The 26,056-nt window shown below is 41.7% G+C and overlaps 1 protein-coding gene across 1 annotated transcript in view; it reads left to right on the top strand.

The window, feature by feature from the left end:
* The window catches only part of PRTG (protogenin), an 84,384-nt gene that overhangs the window by 15,575 nt on the left and 42,753 nt on the right, over positions 1-26,056 (top strand). Inside the window, exons 2-7 of the mRNA XM_026060909.1 lie at positions 19,463-19,607; positions 20,609-20,742; positions 21,028-21,165; positions 22,294-22,452; positions 23,101-23,260; positions 23,985-24,232. Coding sequence (XP_025916694.1) covers positions 19,463-19,607; positions 20,609-20,742; positions 21,028-21,165; positions 22,294-22,452; positions 23,101-23,260; positions 23,985-24,232 — 984 coding nt within the window. The remainder of the gene's footprint in view (positions 1-19,462; positions 19,608-20,608; positions 20,743-21,027; positions 21,166-22,293; positions 22,453-23,100; positions 23,261-23,984; positions 24,233-26,056) is intronic.

Here is a 26,056-nt window from a genome sequence, read left to right as displayed (position 1 = left end):
ACACCACGTTAGCACGGCGCTAACGACTTGCACGGTTGCTTCAGGCTCCGGGCTGTGGTTGAGGCTCGTGCGTGGATGGGACTTGTGGGTTTCTGCTGCTGCTGATGTAGCTTTAACCGGTCCTTTCCTCACGGTTCAGCTGCCACCACAGTCAGTCGTGCGCTTACCTACGCAAGCCGCCTCGCCTGGGGGACGCGTGGCGGGCAGGGACGGCGACCACCCGGACGAGTATCGCTGCCGCAGAATAGCTGGGGGACCTTAAATGCCCGGTGGGGCCGGTTTCCAGGGTGGGGGGTGGCTTCTGGGGCCGCGGCTCTGTGCCCCGTGGCTGCCGCTGCCCCGGCCTGGCTGCCCCGGCCCGGCCCGGCTGCCCCGGCCTGGCTGCCCCGGCCTGGCCCGGCGGCGGGTTGGCGTCGCCGCCCCGAGCCGCCCTCTCCCGCCGGGGCGTCGCTGGTCCCCCGAGAGGGAAGGGCAGCGTCACGCAGCTCAGCGGATGCCTCAGGGCCAGGGGAGCTCCTGTGTTGCTCCGCTTTAATGCGGCCTTCGGCCGAGGGAGAGGCTTCGTGTGTCGGGGCGGCGCGGTGCGCGTGGAGAGGGACGGAGCGCGGCAGTGCCCGCGGCGCGAGGGGGCTCGCGGGGTGTGCGGCACCAGCGGTCCCCCCTCCCTGGGACTTGTTCTCCCCACTGGCAGAGTTTTTTGCCAACAAATCCATCATTTTTTTGTGATTAGCTGATAGGACAGGGTTAAGAACATTCATTTCTATTAATCTAACACTTAATTTTAAAAGATACAGAATATAAATATTGACGCTCCTAATACCTATCATGTCTATGGTGACAGGCCATCCAGAGAAGCCTGGAGGAAGTGAAAGAAGGTTAGTGCGTTACCTCTATTTACTGTGGAGAAAACTGAGAAGAGAATAAATTCTGCGGGATCAGGCTGATAAATTACTTTCTACAGATGACACAGGCAGCAGCAAAGCCGAGGACAGACCCTAGGATCTTCCTCCATCCAGTCCCCATTTGCACCTGATAAACAACAGTTTTTTGTATAAATCCAGCATTTTCCAGATGCACAGGAGTGCCGTCTGTCCATTTTTCTAATGCTGTTGTAGGATCCCTTTTTTAAGAGAGGGAGGTGTTGCTATATAAAACTTGAATCATGTTTGTAATTTTACAACAAATGCACCCGAAAAAACCCTCCTCCTCTTCCCTTCAGCTGGGCTGGCTTCCCTCCATGCTGAGATCCTTTTCCTGATCCTCTTCCTAAAGAACCGAGGGGAAAAAAGCCTCGTTGCTTGGCTCCTTCCACTGGAAATAACAGGCATTAAAGAGCAGATCCCGCCAGTTAACCTTCTGCCTCTGTTTGAACGAACATGATGAGCTGCAGCAGATGAAATATGACCTTCAAGTTTCTTTACCCCACTCATATAAACTATGTATTGTTTTGATTTGGCTTATTGAACGCATTATGAGGGATTTCTGACTGGCTGCAGGCCAAGGTGTTACACTTCTGCTGGTTGAAGTACCAGCGCGTAATTTAGAAGAAAATGCAGAGTGACTTGGTCTACTGTAATCCTTTCTCTCCCGCTTTTTGAGGGGAAAAGGGAGAATTTTGTATTTGTTGAGATAAATGAGTGGCTTAACTATCTTAAGAGCACAAGGGAGGAAGCAACTCTGAGATAATCTAACCTTGCTTAACTCTTCTCCATTACGATATGCTTCTATGTGTGTGTCAGAAATCTGGGATAAGTACAACATCTGTCAAATTGGCCTCCTTTACCACTTGCACATATTCTTTCACGGAGGCTTGGTGATCTTGTGTTCATGTCTGAAGTTGCATTTCCCAGGTATTTCTTGTCTGCAGGTATCAGTCCCCTCTGTCAGAACGTGTTCGGTTCAGTCTGGAGATACTGGCATCTCTCTGCTCCAGGCAGCGCTACCTGGGGACCTTCCTGGTGGCTTCAGTTCAAGGCATTGATTTGGAGATAATTAGCAAGGCTTTAAAAATCAAGGAAAAGGAAAATGACAGAAATCTTTCATTAGACATGATCAGACTTGATTTGTAGGGGGTTCAATTGTGCTGCAGATTTTTCCTTACAATAAAATCGCAGAATAAAAATGGCTGTTTGTTTTTTTGTTGTGTATTAGAATATCTAAGTAATCTATTAACCAGGTGCGTTACCTACATAGCAGAACACAGCTACTGGCACTGTGACTGGGCAAACTGGAAATCCACCTGCTGTGCCCCCCTTTTCCCCCAGCAGTCATCAACTGTGGCTAGCAGCCCAAAATAATGGGGTTTGCTTGAAAATGAGGCCTTTTTTTTGAAGACAATTTTTTTTTTTTTAGTTTCTTCTATTTTCCTTTGGTATGGGGACTTTCATGGTGCATTCAGAATAAATTTGCAGGTCATTTTCCAGACATGTTACAGGGTGCGAGAAAGATACTTGGGGAAAAAATTCAGGGATTTCCATAACATTGAAGGGAATATGTGTTTTTTCATCTGGAAGGCACATCACTGATTTGCTTTATACAAAAATTGCAAGAATTATAAACACCCCTCTACCCCCAGAAATTTTGCAGATAAACATTTAATTAGAGGATTTACACAGTTTTCAATACATAAGCAACACTGAAAAATACTTCTGTTACTTGCTTTCTTGTGTGAAGCTTATTTCTGCTTTCCCCATGCTGCTCCTGAACTTTCGGATGTTCAGAATTTTGCTGTTAGCTGCTACACAGTGTAGAAAGAGCATTACCGGGGGCAGTGGACTATGGTAGGGGGGCATTTGGCAACAGGGAAATGACTTAAAGGCATTTGGCCCTTGAATGTGGAGGCATCTCTTCTTTCCTTTCCCCAAGGGAAAGCAGCAGTGTTGACTTTTGGAGAGAGGGGGCAGAAGGGCTTGAATTCCCAGCGTCTCTCCCCTGCATTTTGCAGCGAAATCGTGTGTTTCATCCCAGAACACTGATTCTGAAGTGCTGTAAGAAATAGACAGTGCTCATATCTCTCAGGGATAGTGTTTCTGCCTGTCTGAAGACTTAAAACACCATGGTATCAGCTTACACTCATTCATACGCGGATGGTGTCAGTTTGCCACTGTAAGGAATGAAGCCTCTTCCTCCGCCTCCCCCCAGATGTGAGGGCCGGCACGGCGGCGCAGGAATGTGTGGGGCCCCCTCTGTCCGGGGATGCTCTCCGCCATGCTCTCCCTGATTGATGAGCTAGGCAGGGTGATGTGAAAAGCGGGCATTACGCTCTACTTAGAGAACCTTGTGTGATTATTTTTTTGGGGGGGGGGGCCAGGAATAGCATTTATTTATTTTTAAAGGTACATAACTGATAACTAGAGGTCTTGCCCTTCGGCTGGCATCTGCATGAAATTCATTGATCAGAACGAGGCAGCTTCCGAGCTTGCAGCCCTGGAGGTCCTTGTTGCCTAGTGCTGAAATTGCCTTTTTGTTTCACCCAGTGATTCTCACTTAGGTTTCCTTGTTCTTTTTTTGGGTTCTTCTTTCAGGGAACCTTTAAGTCATAGCAGTCAATTTTTAATTTTCAACTACTGTTTTTCTTTGGGGATTTTTTTTTTTGATGCCAAATTAGCATAGTTGTGAAGGGACTTGGCTTTTGTTGCACAGCCCTGCTTGTGTTCTGATCCTTCTCTTCATGTTGCAAAGCGCAAAACTGTGCTGGATGTTCCCCGTGCAACAGTTGGGCTATTAAGCAGAACTAATTCTTCACAGAATGGCAACAACTCCAAAGAAAGGCATCTGTAGGATTAAGCATAGACACTAGAAGGCAATCGCTTGGCAAACTGCTGAAGGAAAAGCAGCCCTTGCGAGGGAAAAAGTGGTGTGTTCTTTCTCCTGAATGCAAGCAGCCACACAAGTTGAACAGCTTTGAAGCTGGTTAATGTGGCTTACTGTGTGCCTTTTCTGTACTATTTCCTGCATTTCTTGTCTGCAGAAGAGCAGAGGGGAATTCCTTGATAAGTGCATTAGCATTTATTGTGCACTTCTGTGACCACACACTGTTGCCTGGATGGATGATAGATAAGCTGGGAAGGGAAGACCCCAGCTGGGATGCCTTCAAAAGTGAGAAGATCAAATTTCCTGGGCTCGTTTACATGATATAACCAATAAACTGTTGAATATACAGAATCACATATTTCTAAGCATCCATCTTTTACTACCTTGAAAGCAGCACAAGTGATAACTCCTACAGTGATATATTTTATATATATATATATGTGAACTCACTATATATATATATATATATATAAAAGCCTGGTTTCATCAGGAAGGGTGGTAGTGGTATATGTCTTGCTGCTTATTTAATGTTAGAGGTGTGGTAATGCAAGATATGTAGTTACATGAGTAGCTTGCACAGAGTTGCAGGAGCTGGAAAGCGCTGCTGTTGCAGTTATCACTAGCTGCTTTGACCAGAGTAAAACAGAAAGACTGGTGTGCCTGTGCTCTGTTTCTTCACAGACTGGGAGTGCTGATGTGTGTCCCTCCATTGCAGTCCTCCTGGATCATCACCTCAGTCTGGCTCTGAGGGCACCTGACGGGCAGGAGAATGAACATGAGAATAAGGCTCTTTCCTGAGTTGGTAGTATGTCAGGATCCTGTTATTTTCTCTAGCACATTGGTGCTGCCTAGGAGGCCATTTATTGTCACAGTTGTGTTAACATATCATGAATAACAAGCTGTCTCTGTCTGTTCCAGTGGTTTGAAGAGGTGAGGAGGCAATAGTGCAGTCTAACAGCAGCTTTGCCAAAGTGTACTCTTCTGTTGTTGCATACCCATCTCTGCATTTAAAAGAGATCTTCCTAAAGGGCAGTTAGCATCTTCTGAGGAGCCAAATTTCTTTAAATGTTTTGATATTTTTCTTAACATACAGCAGGCATGTTAATTATGAATTCTTTCTGTTGCTGAGGTTAATGCTTTCCAAAATCTATGGTATGTGCCCCTATTTAGCAGAAGGAAAGAGTATCTTTCATAAAATCACAAATGTCCTGTGATCAGATGATAGCTTTTGTTGTTGAAAAATGGATATCTTAGAGATTCCTGGTCTGTTATGATGCTTATTATAATAATTTTGAACTCACAATGTTATCCAAAAAGGAAAGTTTAAACAGCCAGCCCCATGTTTAGGTGTTGAGAGCTTGGTGTGCCAGCTGATTTGTCCTATGCCCAGAAGAAAAAGATTTAGAGGACTGAACACTTGTGAGGCATTGGACGAATGGCAGTGGCGGAGCTTGCTTCTGCCTTCAGGGATGCCCATGTGTGCAGGAAGGGGTTGTATATTCAGAGCTGCCTCACCAGTGGAGGCTCTTCCCCAACCCCGCGCCTCATGTGTTTTGCTGCTGGTTTTTTTCTGGAGCAGTTGAAGATGGTACTCTCTCTTTGAGACCTTGTCTCCAGCTCTTGCACTCCTCAAAAAATCTTGCGGAGGGGAAGAAAACTTAAAAAAATAAAACAAAACAAAAGCCTTAGGGAAAGTCACATCAGGGAAGAAAAGGGCCTTTCCCAGTTCATTCTGGGAGGGGAGGAAGAGGTTTCCTTTCTTTATCTCACCTCCACAAGTCTCTTCTCCTTTCCTGTGAACTGTCTTTGCCATACCTCCATTTGCATTTCTTCTCCTGACTTTCTGCCCTGGGAAAAGGGCAGAAGTTCCCTTCTGTCAGGAAACTTGCTCTCAGCACACAGTTTCAAGTCTGGATGTGGAAAAGACAGTGTACTTTTGGACTTTCTAAGATTCTGAAAAAAATAGAGCAGGAAAGAAAGAATAAATTATGCATGCATTTCCCTTGATACCTAGTCCAGAATAGTCCAGCTGACTTCAAAGTTTTCAGGAATAGAAGATACTGCATATGAGAATTCAGATTGGTTTAATTTTGAGAAGCTCATGGTGCAAAGTGTGTGTGTGTGTCTGTGTCTGTCCGGAAACAGTTTTACAAAATCTAGCCCCAATGCTAATTGGGGAGAGCTTGGTGATCTTCAGTGGACGTACCCAGACTTGGTTATTCCTGTACAGAGATTTTTAAAGTGATCATTTGTCAGCCACTGAGTTAGGAGCTTTAAAGAAAGGAGCAGGGGGACCTGAAAGTGTTAGAGGAAACAAATGAGATTGCAGCTGACATCTCCAAGGGAACTTTTGTTCAAGGGTGCTCAGGCTGTTGACCTCTTTGCTTCTCCATTTCATTGCCTTTAGATTATAGCATTCTTCAGTACCAGAAAACTAGTGGCTAGTTTGGAATAGAGCAAGTGCTGCTTAAAAAAAAAAAATCCATAGACATTGTTGTGCAGAGATTTTAATGCATAAAGTAACTGTTTTGCATTGTATTGCAAAACAATATTCTCTATGAAGTTAATGATTTCTTTCCTTTCCCCCTCCCATCAGGAAATGGAGATTAATTCCTAGTGGTCTGTATATTTGTTTTGAAATCACTATATAAAATTATACTTCTTAAATATCTGTTAGCAAGTTGCTCAGAATAAGAGAGAGGAAAAACTAAAATATAGTTGGCTTAGTACAAGGTAAAAATATTAGCCAGGATTAAAAAATAAATTAAGAAGTATGCACACAGAGCTAGGAAGTATTGATCCTATGGAGCCATATGTGAAGAGACTTCAGTGTTTAAGGAGATACTGTCTTTCCTTCTTTTTCTAACAGTCCTTTGAAAGTCAGAGGCAAAAATCATTTTCATGGCTTTAGTTAGCTTTTTTTAATACATTTATTTATGAATACGCGTACCTGCATTTAGACTGGCGTTAACTAACAGAAAATAACCTAGTCTTGGTGCATGGGACTCTGGTATTTTGTTTATCACCCTTTAGATTAATACATTGTTTTGCTAATGTTTGTTTCATAAGTTTTTCCTTTTTTGCTATAGCTGCTGCATTGGCACAAGATTATTTCTGGAGATGCTGTTGATGGATAACATCATTCATTTATTACACCTGTGCATCTAAAAAAAACCTTTTATTGGAGGTTCTGAGTTTTTTATGCTATTTCAGTTTCTTGGTGCTGTTCAATCATGCAAACAGGGATCTCAGTTAAAATATAAGAAGCAGATATGAAATGTTATGGTAAACTTGGATTTATGTTGTTTCTTCCTTCTCCCATTCCTCTCTCTGTTGCACCTCCAGCTCCTTGCTTAGTTTTAATATGTGGCAGAACTAAGTTCAGGTGAGCTAGATGTAAATGTTTTTTCAACAAGGTGACCATAAGCTTTAGCAGAGCAGACTGTTTCCCAGATGTAACCACGTGCAGTTTGTTGGAGGCAAAGCTGCAGTAAGCTCTGCAGAGGAGCTCGCCCTTTGGCTTAGCGATCGGGGCCCCGGCGAAGGTTTGGCTGGGGCAGAGGTGATGAATCGAGGACAGCAGAAAGGGCAGATGGCCCAAATCCTCACTCATTATCTCATCTGGGGTCCCCTTGGTATTTATCGGTGAAAGCTGTCTCTAATTACGCCTATATGCAGAGCAGATTTTGGTCCTTCCCAGACTCAGAACACGATTTTTGAAAGGGTCTTGCAGACTAATGCCTCTGAAAGATTTTCTCCTTGCTGACAAGCTGCCAGTGCTGTTGGATTCTGCATGAGTACCGAATACCTCCTGAGTGGTAATACCAGTACAAATACTGTGTTCCTTGAAACGCAATGTGAGGAGCACATTGTGTGAAGGATCAGTTTTTTCTATAGGGAATGTCAAATCTCACTGTCAGCCCTGGCTCATTAGGTATGCTTACGTGATTCTCACACTGTAGAAATGAGGTTTCTAATTTTGCTACTTTTTTTTTTAATATTTAGAGCTTTTTAAACATTTTATTTTCTAGGTTTGTGTTCTCAGTTGAAGAACTGGCAAAGTTCACGCTCAAAAAAATCTTTGTAAAGATTATAAAACAAAAGAAAACAACTGCTTTTCCTTTGCAGTCTTCCTTCTTCCCTCCTTCTGATCCCAATGAAGCAATATATGCCAGAGTTCTGGCATCGTGTGCACATCATCTACAGAGTAGATTGGAAGTACAATATTTCCTTAATAAAGGGTCTGTTATCTTTAAGATAAGGCCCTGACTCAAAGCCAGTTGAAATCAAGGTAAGACTCCCTATGGATGTCAACAAACTAGAAAAAAAAGAAATATTTGTCAGCATTCTTAAATGTCTGGCCCTCATTCTGCCTTGATTTGTGAGCATAACTTTCATAGACACTAATAAGCTACTTCAGTAGCTATCAAATTTGTCACCCCATTTTGATAAAATCTATCCTTTGCCTTAGAAAAAGTGCGATGGGAGGGGAGGAGGAACCCAAGTTGTAGTGCAAAGCTAGTGGCTCCAAAAATGCAGCTCTGACTTTTCCCACTCTACAGGCTTTTCCAAAGCATCAGAATAATAATGATCAGTGTCAAATATGATTGGATTCTGTGCAAGCTGTAATTCTGATTCCCCTTCTTTACAATATTAATACAGTACCTTCTAGGAGATTGAAAAGGTAAATGGCTAAAAAAATCCTTGGGATAAACAGAATAAAAAGTGCCCCATATCAGTTATTGATAGAGCCAAATCAATGCAGCAGCTTTAGTCTCAATTAACCTCCCTATTAGTTAATTGTAATACGCTAAGGTAATTACTTGAGCCTGGACTTCCTTTCCAATGTGATCGTGAATTGTCTCCTTCAAAGCTGCTGCTAAGGTGTTCATACTATCACCATCCAAGAATCTTTTGATATTGGTAGACATTTCTTTATCTTTTTTTTTTTTTTTCCTCATTTTAGGAAAATTGTTTTGTTAGCTTTATCCTGGAAATGCGTTTACCTTGGGAAATATCTGTGAAAATACACGCTGTAATCCCTTTCACAAATAGAGTGTGATACCCTAAATGTTATTCTGCTTGCTGATATTTCCAGTTTACATAGCGGGCTGCGGAGTTTTTCTTTGACGTGTTGCTGAACGCTGTAGCGAGAATGTCCCTGCAGAGGAGGGAATGCTTTCCGGCTGCCGTGACTGCTTTGTGTTTTGGTGAATTCCACTTTTGTCTCCATCTAGTCTTTTTCCTGAAAAAGTGGTGATGAATTTAAACTCGCATCCTTTTGTTTAGTGACTAAGAGAAAGAGTTTTCCTTCTCAGACTTAGTTTCAATAAGCCAAAGTATAAGGTGTTTGTTTGTTTGTTTGTTTGTTTGTTTGTTTTTAAGTCCATTGCTACTTGAAGTGATTATAGAGGCATTTTTTCAAAGCTGTTCTTGAGGAAAACATCCTGATATTTCTGAGGTACTGGCAGTAAAGATTTAGGGCTAAATGCACAGTTAGGGTGGTTTTTTGTTGTTTTGTTTTTTGGGTTTTTTTGGCATAATTTTCTTCCTGATGATAGCATGATAGTTCTTACTTCTATAGTGTATTTGAAACAAATACATAAATATACTCTTTGTCTCTTCAAAAAAAGTCTCTGCCTATTAACCTCTATGTTCAGATGTTTCTGGAGAGAGGTATTACTGGAGAAGCTGAAAAGTAGTGAAATGTAGAAACACTAACTTAGGTGCAAACCAAACCTTGTTTTGTGGCAATAAAAGTAACAAAAAAAACCCCAAACACCTGGTTATAAGGACTTTTGAACTGACAAGATACTGTGGTTTGAGGAATCCTTTTATTTTATTTAGGTAACAATACTGTGTTTGATTCATTCTCTCATGCACGTGTGCTCCCTCCTTTTTATTCTCATTTCATCCTGTTTATCTTTCTTCTTTAAAATAATCACTTTCTTTTATGTGATATCTGAATCAAGTCGTTCTGCCTCCCCTGCCCTCATTTTTGATGTGCAACCTCTAGGTTTTCCAGGTAAAGTGATTTTGTTTTTCTTATTAGGAAATTAAATGCTGTATCCACTAAGGGCAAACTAGCAAGTGTCTGTCACCTGATGTTAGCTCTGTATCCTGTCTTCTTCCTCCAAACTAAGGGCTTAATAACTACCTTGATGGGATAAAGGAGATGTAGAAATTAAAGCTAAAATGTGAAGCTGGAAAACAAAACAGAAAAGCAAAAGGAATACCCTCTAACAGGGACCAAGCATAGTCACGTTTCCCAGCTGTTCAAGAGAAAGAGTAGTGATTTAAAGTCGTGTCTAACAGTGCAGTGTTAGTGCCTCATTAAAAACCAAGGATTAATAGCAGCAATCTCGTTGTTGCACATTAAAAGGATTTAGTTTAATTTGGGATTAGAGGGTATAAGGTGCTATTCTAGCAAAGCTACTGCCAAAGTATCAATGAAGTAAAGAGGGATGATTTAAAGGCTGTGGCTTCTCTGACTGTCCCAGTTATACTAATATTTCTGTATGGATTTTAAATTGTGATAAACTGGTTCAGTAATCCTTTGTGACATACATTATAGCCCAAGGATATTAAAATCTGGGGATACTGGTGTGGGAGATGCTGTGCATCAGCTAAGGGTGACGTGCACTGTTCTTCCCTTCCCTCTTGCAAGCACGGAGGGGTATTGCAACGTGTGCGGTGGGTGGCAGGAGGTGCGACAGGGCTCTGCGTTCTTATTTCCTCCGTTCATTCTCCAGAAGTGTTTCCAAAGGTGCAAGTGAGAAGAACAAACATCTTAGCACTCCTAAATAGGCTTGGCCTATATGTTATATATTTATGAATATATTTCTGTTTTTTTAACTGACAAGAGGAGAGACACAGGATGAATTTATGGACCCTGCAGTCCTCTCCATGTCATTAGGTTTTGGGAAGAAGGAGAGGAGGATTGGTTGGTTGTTTTATTGCTATCAGCTGCTTTCTGAAGTAGTCTTGTTAGGTTAACTCAGCTCATTCATATATCAATATGTGAAAGTATCTGCTGCCAGGGATTAATAGAGAGAAAAAAATTATAGTTGGTTGTAAATTTCTACTGTAAAAAGTTACATGTTATCCAGAATTTTCACAATGAGTTCTTAACATCTTGGATGTTGAGATCTACCATCACATCAGCAGCCTGTGTGATTTGAGCTCCTTCCGTCTTCTCACTAAGATACCAACCTCACTACCAGACTTGGGTTGTTGTAGTCAGAAAAATGCTTGTGGTCTGCATTTGACCAGTTCAGTTATGACATAAGTTGACACACAGTCAGTTAAAGCATCTCAGTTTGGGAAGGGCAACTAAATACTTGGATCAGTAAATTCTTGATGAAGATGGTATCAGATAGTCTTTTCCCCAAATGTTTAGCTCATATTTATATGAAAACATACCTTCTTCAGTATGGTGCAGCTGTCTTCATCTGACCATCAGTATAGTGCCACTTGCAGGTTTCTCCTCTTCATCTCCTTTCCTTCTGCTACAGCTATGGCAATGCCTCCGCTGTGACGCCAGCTGATTGTCTGGTTGCTTTCTCAAATGACTTCTCAGTTATGGATCTACTTGTCCATGTTTGCAAAGAGTGGCTTTTTCTGTTTAAACGGTCTAATTAGCTACAGTAATCAACATAGTAATAATACTCCTTTCAATTTATTTTCCTCTTTTTCACTCTCTCTTTACCCCCTCCTTTTTTTTTTTTTTAAGAGAAGAAAATTTTTCATTGGGTGAAGTCTGCCTGACACTTTGCAAGTTCCTTCATATAAATCTTGGTACTATTCCACCATCCAGCCAACCCACAACGCTACAAGTTCTGGGTTTTTGCTGAACAGACCATGCTGGTGATGTTGAGTTCCAGATGTTGAGTTGGTGAGGAATGCTCTCTTCCAGGCAACTGTCCACAGCAGTTTTTGCTGAAAACAAATGTAAATGGGACAAAAAATCAATAGGAATCCCCAAGGAAAAGAAAGCATTGTAATCCCTCTCATCAGCTATAGTTTCTGTGTTCAGTGTGGTAGTTCCACTGAATAATACGTGTGTTAATGAAGGAAAACCAGAAAAGGATACTTTTAAAAAATACATATGGCGAGAGAGAGCCCGAGGGAAAGAAAAATCCAGCTTCCTTGTTAATGGATTTAAGATTGTTGCAAATTGAGATAAGGCCTCAGGTTAATGCAGATGAGAGCACATACTGTGAATTAAAATGCTTGTAATTGAGCAAGTGCAGAAAAAAGCAGTCCCTGTACCAAGAAATTCACAATTTAAGCACAAAGAAATAGAGATTCAGACAGAAGGAGACTAGGAGGAAATGATACTGGTTAATGTATTTGGTCTTGGTCTAGCAGCCTAACAGTAACCAAGTTTCTTGAGGGCATCATGGCAAAGGGAGTTGGTAAGGACAGGTTAGATCAAGAACCTTAAAGCAGTCCCTGCTAGAACTTGGGGTTCTCTAGTGTTCGTACTTTCTATGAGCATGAACATCAACTATTTTATATTAATTTTAGTGGTAACTGAAGATGTTCAGAATCTCTTGAGAAATTCTTCCTAATTTGGAGTCTATATGAGGAGAGGTCTATATGTCCCTTATACAGAATGTAAGTTATAACTGAAATCAGACCTGTAGCCATGTGCCTTGGTGAGCTGGGAGTAGCAGGTCCCCAGCCCCTGAGCAAAATACACATCCTCTTAGGAGTGCATAGACTGTAAATGTTGTCTGAGTCGGCTGATGTATAAGCTGCTTCCATAGCTGCTTACTAAAAACATGGCACTTCAAATGCTTCAAGATCTGTCATCTACCTGCATCCTGGAGACCTGGTGGTGATTTAGTATGGGACTCTGATATTTGTATGTAAATGTTGGGTATGTTTTTTTGTTTGTTTTTTAATAAGACCATGAATTTTGTATTGAAACATAGCATATTATAACCTGCTTTGTAATCAAAAAGGAGCCAGTAGTGTTTTACTTTGAAAGATTCGGGGTTTTCCTCCTCTTCTTGCACTCTGTATTGTTCTCTTTGCACAGATGTCTCTCTACAAAAGCAGCACTCTTTTGTAGATTGCTGGCTATATTGATTAAGGATTTTTTTTTTGGACTGAATGATGTAAGTTTGTGTTGCTGTAAAACATATCAAATTCAGCTAATTTTCAAATCTTTAATACAGCTACATTTTAAATAAGTAGGTTGATATTTTATATTTATATGCCAGTAAAGATACCCTCCTCTTTCCAATGTAATTGAACAGACGTTAATGTGTTAGAGGGGCTACCTTCCGGGGCTTTTGATCATCTTGTCACTTTTTTCTCTTCAGTAAGTTTATTGATTCTGAAAAGAATGTAGATGTGTAAGGACACTGCTAAAACTACTCAAATACATTAGCTATTGAATAAGCGTACAAATAGCTGTCCGACAGCAGGAGTTCCAGGTTATTTTGAGAGCACGACACACCTTATTTGTCTTTTATGTCTTAGGATATCATTTGCTGACACTTTTGTCCCAGAGAAGGAGGCTTCTGGCACTGCGTCTTTCTTAGATATCCTTTTGTTTATGTGCTGACTTCATTATCTTATCTCCACAGATTTTAGGGCCTATTGATGTAAAACGCAATATGCTGATAAAACTCTGAAGAGCAAAGAAGAGTGAAAGAGAAGGGCTGGGGGCGGGGGCTGGAAATGGAAAATCATTTATTCAAGGCTCTTCATACAAATTGTCTTTTTACTTGGCAAAAAAAGCTAACGGATTCTGGAGTTTTCTGACAGACGGAACGGTTCCCTTTGGGAAAGTGTCTCTACATTTGCTGTGAGGTCGTGGCAGGACTGGTGTTACTGCTGGGGTAGGTAGGTGACGCCCCCAGCACCCCTTTCCCTAGCTAGTCTGTCGCCTCCCGTGCTTGCCTGTTCCTCGGCATAACATTGCTGCTGGCTGATACGTCTCCTTCCAGCAACCTCGCTGATGTCCCCAGCTACAGCTAAAGCCCATTGCTGCTTTTCTGCTCTTGCTGATTGATGAGACTCATTCCTCCTTGTCCTTTCTAATCTCTCTTTTGTATATTTGTAAGATAGTCATTTCTCTCTTCAGTTTCCTTTCTCTAAGCTGATCAGGTGCCAACGCTTCTAATCTATCCTTGCGCATCAGGTTCTGTTTTCTCCTGAAATCTCTCATTTTTTATGCCTCACGTTTGAATTGGTCTTTATCCGTCTCTTTAAAAATAATAATTGTGGCTCCCAACACTTAATTAAGTTTGATTTAAGGGTGGAGGAAAGAAATCACCGTGCCTGTGGGTAGCGCATACAGAACCCTCTCCACGACAATCCCTTTTCACTTGTGGTTATGAATAACGTAATCCACATTGCACCATTTGTGTGAAATTCACCTCTGAACTGTAAGTACTTAGCAGAACCCGAGCTCCTAGATACTCTGTTTATTTAATTTTCACCAGCATCTCCTGGGTAATTCAATAAAGATCCACCCATTAGATGGCTCGGCTCCAGCTCTGCACACCCCAGCAGCTGCCACAGAAGCGGGGACAACGGCTGGGCGCGTGCAGTCGGGAGCTGGCAGTCCTCCTGTGAGGGTCGCTCTCCATCCAGATCCAGCCCAGAGTGTGCCATTCGAGCAGCAGGTGGTTCGGAAATTTGCTTCCGTACAGCCAAAAGGCATGGCAGAGCTCCTTTCATAACCAGGGTTAAGCCTCAGTCCTGTAAAAACACATGTGCCCTCTTGAACATGCAAGGGATCTCCCTGAACTCAAAGAGAGTCTGTATGAGTTGGCTTCAGTGCTAAAACAGTCTAAGGAACATGTGTATTTGTTGTATATTTAAATGCTGTTTGAGAGCTATTATCATGAAAACTAGGTCAAAAAAAAAGAAAATTTGACATTAAATTTATCACATGCTGTGCTGAAATCCATTGCATTGAAATAGCCATAGCTTTTCATTAATGTACAAGCTTATTTTCTCAAGTGAAACCTCTTCACCTGAGAATTAAAAAAAGATTCTTGGTTTCATGTGAAGGGTTAGGGTTATTGTGTAATTCTCACAGCATTAATACAGGAGGTCTCCAACGGGCATTATGCGCTTTTGCTCTTTCCACCTGAGTAGCCATTATCTCTTGAGAAATACTTCGGTGGTCGGGATCCTGTGGTGGAGAGTTTCACAATATTTGCTACAGTCTGCTCAGATGAAAACTAATTCTGTGCTGCTATTTCAGGTCAGGGAGTAATTCCAGTTCCGTGGTTTTATCTTCCATTCTTTTGATTTCTTTATTATATAATTGCAGACCAAGCTTGCCTAGTGTCAGCTGGCCTGTGTGATAAAACTAGCAGGATTTAACAGTAATAAATATGTAGGTTGCTGAATTTCTTTTGCCTCTTAAGAAAGAGCTCATTCAGAAAATCACTTAATGACACAGAGCGGGCAAGAGGGCTGTGACCCACCCTGGCCTGTGGGTTCAGCATACAAGGAGAAAGTGCAGCCGCGAAGGGAGCAGCCCCTGTCACCTGGACCTGGGTTTGGAAGAGCTTCAGGACTGCATTTCAGGAGTGAAGGAAATTTAGGGGACGGAAAAGAGAGTAAAGACTGCTGTATTTAAACAAACAAACAAGTGTGAGGGATGAGCTTCTTAAGTGTTTTACTCTTTGGTTATTTAATCGGAAATCTGTGTAAACCTGTGTAGATACACCAAGTTTTGTTGCATTCATGCAGCCCGGTTTTCAATCAGTGTATGTTACAGTAGACACCAGCCGTGTTTCTCTAATATTTAATCAGTGTGTGACAGCAAGCGATCGTCTGTTTTCTGAGCCTGAGGACATCTGCCGCGATGGTGGATGAGGGAGCTCGTACCACAACTGATTCTCTGTGCACGGAGCACATGCCAGCGTAGATGTGTGCATGTCTTACGCCTTCACGGATAGTCATACTCAGAAGTAACCATACAGGCACATGATCCCATCACATGAATTACAGGAATTTGTGAAAGTGAATACAGTTCATAACTATGGTTTCATTGCTCTGTGAGCAGCGTTCTGTATTTTACTCGTTAAAAATGGTGGGAGCATCAGCTCTTTGGAGTAACATTAATTGTTTTCTTTTGGCTATAAATCTGGGAACAAAATGATTAAATAGACTAGAGAAGAAGGGGAAACCTCAAATAAAAAGGCACTTACATTTATTGCATTTTGCAGGGTTGTTTTCGGGAACAACGCACGTCTCTTGAGACTTTGTTTCTTATCCATTTTATAGAGCTCTGGCCTCTTAACAGCACTGCTTTAATGACTTGTTTTGGGGGTTCTGAGTTGGTATCGGCGCTTGCCATGAAAACAAGCCTGTTACAAAGAGGTCAGGTTTCACAAGGCAGCAATAGACTTGTAAAAACAGATTTTACTGGCACAAATAAAGTTGGAATTAAGAAGAAACCAGAGATTCGTGTAAAGAAACAAGCTACAGAAGGAACAAGTATTCAGCTAAACTGATGAACAGTGTATGAATTGAGATGGATTGGGAGATAAACAAGTTTTGGGGTTCCCCCCCACCCCCACATTTCACACTTAGTGGCATTAATGACTTTTTTCTGAAGATTTTGTGCAGTTCTCTGTAATTCTGACTTTTGCTATCTTGAAGATTAAATTTCTGAGGAAATATTTTGTTCCTGCTCAGGCATAAAAATGTTTTTTAAAAATCAGCTTCAATTAGTAACTTTCATTGGATTTTCTAAATAGCGTAACTGAATCTGCTTTAGCTTACTCTCATGATGATGTTTTGTTTTCTGTTAATTACTAATTTTCCTGAGTTTCTTTTGTGATTCTTGAGAGTCACACCTCTGTCTTTTAGTTTTCAGTGTAATGTACAGAATGCATGGGACTAAATCCTTTTATTTATTTATTTATTTATTTATATTTTCCTGAAAACTGAATATTAGGTTTCTGTGTTCTGACTGTGGCCCTTTAAATAATCTCATCAATATAAAGAAATTCTGGCTGAGATTCTTCAGTTCTTATGGAGACCAAACTTTCAGAAGTCTGTGGGAGCTTTGCTGTGACCAGGCTGTGCCGCGCTGCCGTGCTGAGAGCAGAGCTACAGGATGACTCCAAAGCTTCTTTGCACTATGTTGATTTGTGTTGTCTTTACTATTATCTGAGCCTTTATAACATTCCTAGAGATTTTATTCTAAAAGCTGAGCAAAGTTGCCTGGTTTGCTACCACATCGAGCTTTCAGTAAAGAGATGATGAATGCAGAGCACTGCATTCTCTGTTCAAAAATCCATTAGGCACGTGCTGCTGGGAAAACGTTGTTCTGCTTCTCCGGGCCAAGACGCGGTGCCGGTGTGCGGGGAACTGGAACGGAGCAGGAGGAAAGGAAGGGGCAGGGGACGAGCCTGGGCGCTTGGGGTTCGCTCCTCTGTGATGGAAAACGGCGGGGGAGCAGGGCTGCGTCGGCCGCGGCAGACCGCCGAGCTGCCGGGGCCGCGCTTCTGGGCCGGCCCGCGGCTCCCGCGCTGTCCGCCCCGCGCTTCGACGCTGTTTGGTGAGGCCGAACTTCTCGATGCAGGCAAAGAACGATGCAGTAGCTCTTCCTTCTGCTGATTGCTTTAGAAGCCAAAAGAGAATCCCTATTTGGGGAGAAAGTTTGAACTGTGTTCCTGTATTCCCCCCGGAACAGGCTTGAAACGTAAGACTCCCGTTGCTACGTTTTTTATGTAGGTGTGGTGTGGTGTGGTGTGGTGGTGGTGGTGGGGGTTGTTTGGTTTTTTTATTTGTTTGTCTTCCTAAGATATGCTTAATTAGGACATGGCGATGAGGTACATGAGGCTGGCACTTCCCACAGAATGAACAAAATACCAAAAAGTGGGACTGAGGCTGCTGGGTTGACTTTTGCCGGGGAGGATCTGGCCCTGCATGGCACGGGGCAGGGCCGCAGGGGACCGCGAGGCGCGCTGGGGCCACGGAGGCACCAGTGTCGCGCGCAGCTCCAGTGGAATCCCGGGAGTCACCTGCTGCCGCCCGAGCTGCCGGACCTGGTGCCCAGGGCCGCCGTGTTTGCGCCGGGCGGCAGCAGGTGACTTGGCTGGACGGGGCAGGTCTCCCAGAAACGGTGGTCAACAACCGTGACCCGTCTGCTCATGAAGCTGCAGCATGGTAACTCTGCTGGGATGGCTGGGAGCACGTGTTTCTGTAGGGCTCGTGCAACTCAATCGATGCAATCCAAAAAAAAGAAAAATAAGCATTTATTCTGACCTGGGGAGTGAAATAGCTATACTAATAATAGGAATCTTTCTACTTACATAGTTGGGTCCATGTTAGGAGTTATATTAGTATATAGAGAGGAAAGCAAGTAGGAGATTTTTTGCTACAAAATTAATTTATTGATGCCATGCAGGGGTGTTGCAGTGGGGGGAAGAGCACAGCGTACGATGGTACTCTGTGTATGCCTTACATAGAAGGACATTATTGAGAACATCTTGCAGTAGACAGCATGCAAAACCATTTGGATTAAGAAACAGGTAAAATAGAGGAATTCTTTCAACACAAAGTTTGAATGTTGAGAGACAGGTAACTTACTAACGTTGGTCTATGACATTGTGTTTTGTATAATTTTTACAAAAGTGAAAATCTGTTTGCAACCTGATTTTGAACGCAAATCAGAGAGTAAAATGAGACAAAAATCAGACACACATCAGACTGTTCCCTGTCCAGTTGCAGCTGGGAGAGGGAGGGGGGAATGTGTGGACTTATTCATGTCACGAGTCACCCAGAATGGGTTGTCTCTGAAGAGCTGCTCTTTGGTTAATTGTGTTGTGAGTAGCAGTAAATAAAGTAATTAATTAGAGACTTTTCTATTCCTTTCCCTTTGCTTCTTATTTCCTGAGCAAAGAAATCCAACTACTGATCCATTTCTTAGGTGTCTGTTGGCTGGAAAGTATTTATTGATCTGCCACTTCAGTTGGTTGAACTGTGTTAATTCCTGAAGTTGTAAATATGTGAAATTATATTGGGAAGTGCTGTGTCAGGCGTCATGGTCTCCGCTGCGGCTGTGGGGGGAAAGTTTTCTTACGTGTTTAAATTCTTCTGAGGTCTTTTGGTTTTGTGGTTTGGGTTTTTCTTTTCTTCTTCTTTTTCCATCAAAGATAAAATTGTACAACTCCACAGATGCTTTTCCTGAACTGAGCATTATTAAAAGACTAAAATATGACTGTCAGGATCCAAATGTTGTTTTGCAAATTTTCCATTTCGGTCAAATTTATCAAGTGTAGCGGGACCCAGCCCCAAACCAGATGTATTGACATGAATTGCAGTGGTTAGTAATTGGTATGCTTTCTAGCTACCTGCCAGTCAATTTGTACGCTTAATTCTATTTGAGCAAGTCATTTTAATTTTGCTTGAAATATTTTAAACCAAATTAAGCTAAAGCAAAATTTTTCTAAATGCATCTTTACTTCAGCCAATGGAATTATGCTCTAGACAAAGTCTACAAGGTAATTAGACCAATATTTCTTTCTTGAAATGCAGAAGAGAGAACTATGGGGGATATTTCTGGGTAGTTTTACAAGTTGGTCTATGATCTGGAGTTTGATTTAGCCAGGAAATTTTTCTTCACATTAGTCCTTTGAATTCTCCATTCTCTTGTTTTTAGCCATTTCTGCATTTGAAGTCCAGCCACTTTCAGCTGAGGTCCAAGAAGGTGGAGTAGCTCGATTTGCCTGTAAAATAACAGCAAACCCTCCTGCTATCATCACATGGGAAGTGAATCGAACAGCTTTACCTTTAATCACGGACAGGTATTTAGACCTGCACATTTTAGAGTGCCATTTATTTTCTGTGATAATTTTGAGCCTGCTCTGAGAAGATGATCTCAATACTTGCAATGCCATCACTTAAAAATGGTTGTACATGTATAGTTTGTCAACTATTAACGCTCCAAATAACTAATAATAGTTGTCATTAATGAATTTTATTGAATTTTAAATAGGTGTTGTGAGTGCAGACCAGAATCAGCCACAATTGCATACGCAATGAGTATGTTGACCTGTGGATGGACAATTTTACATGCAGATCATTCTCAGGGAGGTGGGAGTGCTGTGAGATACAGAATAGGTGGACTTTGGCTGGGGGGGATAGTTTGGACTAGTGGCATATTTTCACAGGGGCAATGTATAAAAATTGATGCTGAACATATTTTTCTTCAGAGGGGGCTGATAAAGAATTATATGTACAGAAAATGGAGTTGAAACACTTAATACTAGGGACATTCGCTGAGAGGGACTTCTCTCTTGAATCAATTAACCTGAAGCGTACAGCCTGCTCCCTGCTAGGTTCTCTCCCTGTCCAGACTGTGTTAATTGAACCTACTCCTTTCCTTCTTGACACGCCACTTTTCTTGAATATGTCCAAGATACCTAGCATGCAACAGAAGGTAAAAAGAAAAGCATAAAATTGAAAACATAAATTTTTGGGGGGAACCATATGCCAGTTTTGCCAGTATATCGGAAATCACTGCCAAAAAATGAGCCAGCCTGACTGTATTAGCTGGCTAAAGAAGGCTGGGATGGTTGCTTCTGAGGATAAAAAAAAGATCTGCTGGTTAAAAGTAAATTCTCGTGCTCTCATGGAGGGGGGAAATGCAGGGAGGTGAGTCATGCGTAGAGAATGCTTTTGAGAGACTCCAGCCTGCTGTTCCAGGTCAGTGTAGCGATGGCTGTTTGTAAATCAAATATTCCTTTCCATGATTGAGTTTGCTGGTTGAACGTTTATCTACATTTCTTTTCTGTTTCCGTGGCAGGGTAACTGCTCTACCTACAGGAGTTCTTCAGATCTATGGTGTTGAACAGAGGGATGCTGGGAATTATCGATGTGTTGCTACAACGATAGCCAATAGACGTAAAAGTACTGAGGCAGTGCTAAGCGTTGTTCCAGGTACCCAGCGTATGAGATATTTCCATGGCATTATAGTCTTTTTTATAATACAGTAAAAATGTTTACATGCAGTGAAAAGCTCTAACTGTTCTGTGACATGTTCACTTTGGAAATAACAATTTTGCTTCCTCGTATCATGTTGTTAAAAAATTACTCAGTATAAGTTATCAGAATTAAAGAAATAAGGTTTTGTTGTAAATTTAATTTTAAGCATCCTTTAAAAAATTGTCACATTTTATTTCAAGCTTAATTAATGTTTTTGTTTAATTTTTGATTTTTTCAAAGCCTCTGACTTGAAGCCTTTTCACAAGCCAGCTATCATAGCTGGTCCTCAAAACATTACAGCGTCTCTTCATCAAACTATCATACTGGAGTGTGTAGCCACAGGGAATCCAAAGCCGATCATCTCATGGAGCCGGTTAGGTAGGTCTTAAAATTGTAGCATGCAGCCTTCAGCCTGTGGAAAGGAAGTAAAACTGGAAAGAAAGGATTTCAGCAATTAGGTTACTGTTCTGAGGCTTCATGTGGTAGGTAGTGATTAGTAGGTTAGTGCAGGATAAGGGAAACCCTTTTAGTAGCACCTTGCCATGCCGATGTTCAGAAGCCCTGAGGTTTTTGGCGCTTTGGATTCGCATGCGTCCTGCTGTCCGTCCTGCGCTGCCCCCAGCACAGTGTCCGCACAACGCTGGGTGGGGTGGTGACTCGAGGTAGAATCCGTGGTGAGTTAAGGCAGGTTGGAATGGTTACATCCTACAAAATGATCCTGTAAATGTTTCTTCCTCTGTTCTTCTTAGCAGCACGTGAATGGGATTTGGACCCTCTATTAATGGGCCATTTGGTGTTCTGATAGCCATAGTCAGACCCCTAGCAGTCTGAGCGGAAGGGGAAAGAAGAGAGGAAATGCAATAAGAATAATAATGTTGATCAGCACATCACATTCTTCTGTGAAGATTACCTCAATTTTTATTCTCCTGACATATGCCTAAATGTGAAAGTCAGGGCTGTACCTGTAGAAGCAAACTGTCAAATGTTTTCCTATGTTTTATTCTGAAAGTAGGAAAAATATATGTGTATTTCCTGGTTGATTCAATGACTCTTCTAGACAAAGAAGCAGGAAAAAAGTAGCATAACAGTCAGCCTGAGGACCCAGTATAATCCAGAAGGAGATGAATTATCCCTGTTTGTAAGGATGATGTGGACATTGGAAGTGATGAACTGGATCTTAGTTGAAGGCAGCTGTGGGAGGCTAACTGGGAAAATGGCACTGTTTTTTAGCTGTCGTGGTGAATTTCAGATATAAACTACTTATCAAGTGATAAGGCCTACCCATCTGAATGGTCAGATAAGTAGAGTGAAGGCAAAGCAAATGCAAAATGTAGACCTCTGAAAACTCATCTGAGATTTCCCTTTGTATCTATCTTTTGATTTTTAAACCCTAATCCATGCCATTGCCATCTAGGCAACCATATTTAGATAGGCTATTTAGATACATCTAGGCTATTTGGATACATTTACATCTCGTAACCACACTTCTCCCACTTTTCCCAATAGACCATAAGTCCATTGATGTCTTCAATACCCGTGTCCTTGGAAATGGGAACCTCATGATCTCGGACGTGAAGGTGCAGCATGCAGGAGTGTACGTCTGTCGAGCCACTATTCCAGGCACACGAAACTTCACGGTCGCAATGGCAACTCTCACTGTGCTGGGTGAGCTTGTTTTGGATTCCACCGGGTGCTCAAACACCCTGTTTTTCTCTCAAGCTGCGTTCTGTGCGAGGATGATATTTTAATTTCTTTTTTATTTTGTTTGTTTATTTATTTATTAAAATCTCAAGCGTAATGCACCAAGGGCTGTAGGGAGTTCGAGGAGATGAAACGGATCGCAGAAATGTGGCTGCCTTCTGTCTGTTGACTTAGATGATAAGTGTCAAATACTCAATGTTTGGGAGTTATAAACTAGCAGTTTGTTTGCACCCAGAGATAGCCAGGTGCAATGTTTGCTCTGGGAAGACAGATTTTTCAACAAGCAAAGGGATCCTATGACAAAGTATATAAATATGTAGTATACACACGTGCTTTGTGAGCAGTGTGTCATAGGCTGGAATTTATGTATATTTGTATGTATTCATAACTGCATGAACAAAAATGTGTAGAAATGTTACTTCTGTTCCGATAATATGTATTTTTAAAAGCCACTCTGTCTACATGAAGAGTATGTGCTTTTTGCACGGATATATCTCTGTGTTCTTCAAGTGGCCTGAGCAGAGAGGCTTGTGTGTGGAAAATTCTTTATTTAGTAGTCTGGCTGTCCTTATATTTGTGTGGGCTTGATTTTTGCTTGTTACTTACCTGTAGCTCCCCCTTCGTTTGTGGAATGGCCGGAAAGTTTAACAAGGCCTCGAGCTGGTACTGCTCGTTTCGCCTGTCAGGCAGAAGGAATTCCTGCCCCCAAAATTTCATGGTTGAAAAATGGAAGGAGAATACACTCCAATGGCAGAATAAAAATGTACAACAGGTAAGGTTATTTTCACTGTATGAGAGCTGTGCTTGAACAGTATACAGTAGTTAAGAGTTCTTACTGAAGTATGAGATTCCAGTAAATAAATAAAGCCAGACAAGATATAACTCAAGTAATCATAAGTAACACTGGGTGTTAAATGTAGCATCCATAAATGTAGCTCTCCCAGACCAAAGGAATGCAGATTAGTCAATACCTAAAATCCTCAGAGAGAACCTTTTGTGATTGTTGCCCTACCTGGGGGGAAACTGAGGTGATTTCACCACTTTCTGAGAAGTTACTGTAGATTTACAGTAGTATAGCCAGAATCTAACCAGTTGTTTGAGGCTCCACTTCACTACTTCTGTAGAGTGAGCAGCTCATAATAAAGAGTTAGAAAGAAAATGTAAAATAAAAAGTAAGAGAGTAAGAAATGACAACGCTAAGGTTGTGCTTTTTGCAAGGGGGAAGTAGATTTATAGGTTTGTTTTCTCTCTGCCTGGCTTTGCAGGCATAAGCATGAATGCTGACATGGCAGGGTCTGAAGAACACTTCAGGTTGCTAAATTTCACAACCACACATCCGTTTCTAATTGAAAAGAAACATAAGGAGAGTGTGCGTCATTTAGAATAAACTCATGAAGCAGAGACAAAACATAATTGTGGTTGTGTTATGTTGGGCTGATTTTTATCCAAGACTTGACCTTTTTTTTCCCTCCCCTCTTTCTTCCTTTTGGATTCAGTAAATTGGTGATTAACCAGATCATTCCCGAAGACGATGCCATTTATCAGTGCATGGCTGAGAATAGCCAGGGGTCTATTCTGTCCAGGGCCAGGCTTACCGTAGTCATGTCAGAAGACAGACCCAGTGCGCCCTATAATGTCCATGCTGAAACGATGTCAAGTTCAGCGATCCTGCTAGCGTGGGAGAGGCCACTGTATAATTCAGACAAAGTGATTGCGTACTCTGTACATTACATGAAAGCAGAAGGTAAGCAGTGCTTGATTTAAAGTGTGTCTGTATACTTTTTCCTTATATGTGATAAGAACTTGTATGTTTGGCAAAGCTTGCCAAATTTGAATGGCCAGGGCTGCATCAGACCGTACCTACATAAAAATCCATGTAGTATCCAGTAAACTTGCTTGGGAAAATATGCTTTTGCCAAATCACCTCATCTCTAGGGCTGAGTGTTCCTCCACTGCGCCCTTGTCTGATCTCCCCAGTGAGCAGATTTTGGAGTGGGGAATGGGCTCTAAAACCTGGGACCTCCATGTTCCTGCCTGGATATCCCTCTCTGTCCTCAGCAGGAGCATCTGCCTGCTCTCTCTTCCACATGTGTGCTTGGCAGGGAAGGACACAGTGCACAGCAGAGTCCCAACAGTTCTGAGTTGAACTTTTCACGGGATTCAGCTTTTTCATCTAGATCCCTGAATTCTTGTGACTTTTCCTATATTTGAAAGTAGAACAATTGATACCTCACTGGCTTAACCCTCGTCTCTTAGACTTTTAGCTAAATGAGAGACTTTTGCTCTGCTTTTGCCCCTTTCACTTCTATAATCAAAAGAATACACTCAGATTTAAAATATGCTGAAGTATAGCCACGAACACTTTGTCCTAGTCTCTGAAATGTTATATACTTTTCTATATAAAAGGAAATAGTTAACTAGGATAAAAATGAGTAATTAAACTTTTAAAATCACTTTTAGTATTATGTCATATCTTTAAGTTAAGGAAACCTTTATGGTGATAGAAAGCTGTCATATTTCATAAGCAAAAGAAGTGACCATGAAATGACTTTGAAATTTGTTAGGTGCATGGTTTAAAGAGAGGAGACACATCTCTGAGCTGCAGCTCTGTTTTCTAGGAGAAGTGATTGCTTTTTTCCATCTCTATTCAGTAACTAGTTTATTCAAGGACAGGCTGCAGATGCTCAGCTCTCAGCGTGGAATACCAGTCTGCCATCTGCTAAGCAGAGGACAGGAAGGACGGCTTAATTACTCTAATACTGATGCAGGAATAGCTGCTTTTGCTTTTGCAAGTGGGATTTTTCAGGACACAAGAGAATTTTGTTTGAGGGAGGGAAGGAAGGAAAGAGTTTTAAAGGATAATGAGGACAAGAGGTGCGGGAAATTACCCCCTACACTTTCAGTCACTGAGGTATTGTGCTCACAGCCCCCACTCAAAGCTAATATGAATAAAGTCACACTAGATAAGCTATCTGGGTGATTGTGTGTCTGGTGCCAGTGTAGTGAGCAGGGCCAGGGCAACTTCAAAGGAAACTGGGCAGCTGTCCTAAGGGAAGGAAGTACTCCTGTGCAGGAGGGAAAAGGAGGTATCTTCTGAAAATTTGTATTCTGCAAAATTATTACTCAGCCCCTGCTTCACTTCCTTGTTTATCCAAAGGTTTTATCTTGTGCAGTGAGATTGTAGCTTGTCTTGGAACAACCGAAACCCTGAGTTATTCGAGCTTGCTGTCTCAAATACCCATTTTTTTCATCTTTCCAGACTGTCATGGAATATTTACTTTCATTTTATGTAAGGCAATTGTGCATCCTTTCACATCAGTAGAAAACTCCACACTGGGGGAGTGGGGAGGGCTAATGTTATGTGGAGTGATTCCAGTGCTGGAAATCAAAATGTAGCATTTTTGTGCATTTTTACTTTGATAACATGATTGGGTGGCACCAGCAGATCTGCATCAGGACATAAAAACACTTTTGTCTTGTTTTGTATTATTGAAAAAATGTCAGGGTTCAAAGATTAGTGGGCTGCATCTCCTGCAAAAATAATTGTTTTTGAAGTGATAGTCTATGA

This window comes from Apteryx rowi, unplaced genomic scaffold, assembly GCF_003343035.1.
Source record: "Apteryx rowi isolate R43461 unplaced genomic scaffold, aptRow1 scaffold_172, whole genome shotgun sequence".
Lineage (NCBI taxonomy): Eukaryota > Metazoa > Chordata > Aves > Apterygiformes > Apterygidae > Apteryx > Apteryx rowi.
The sequence above is the reverse complement of the archived record's forward strand: the minus strand, read 5'-3'. Positions and strand labels throughout refer to the sequence as shown.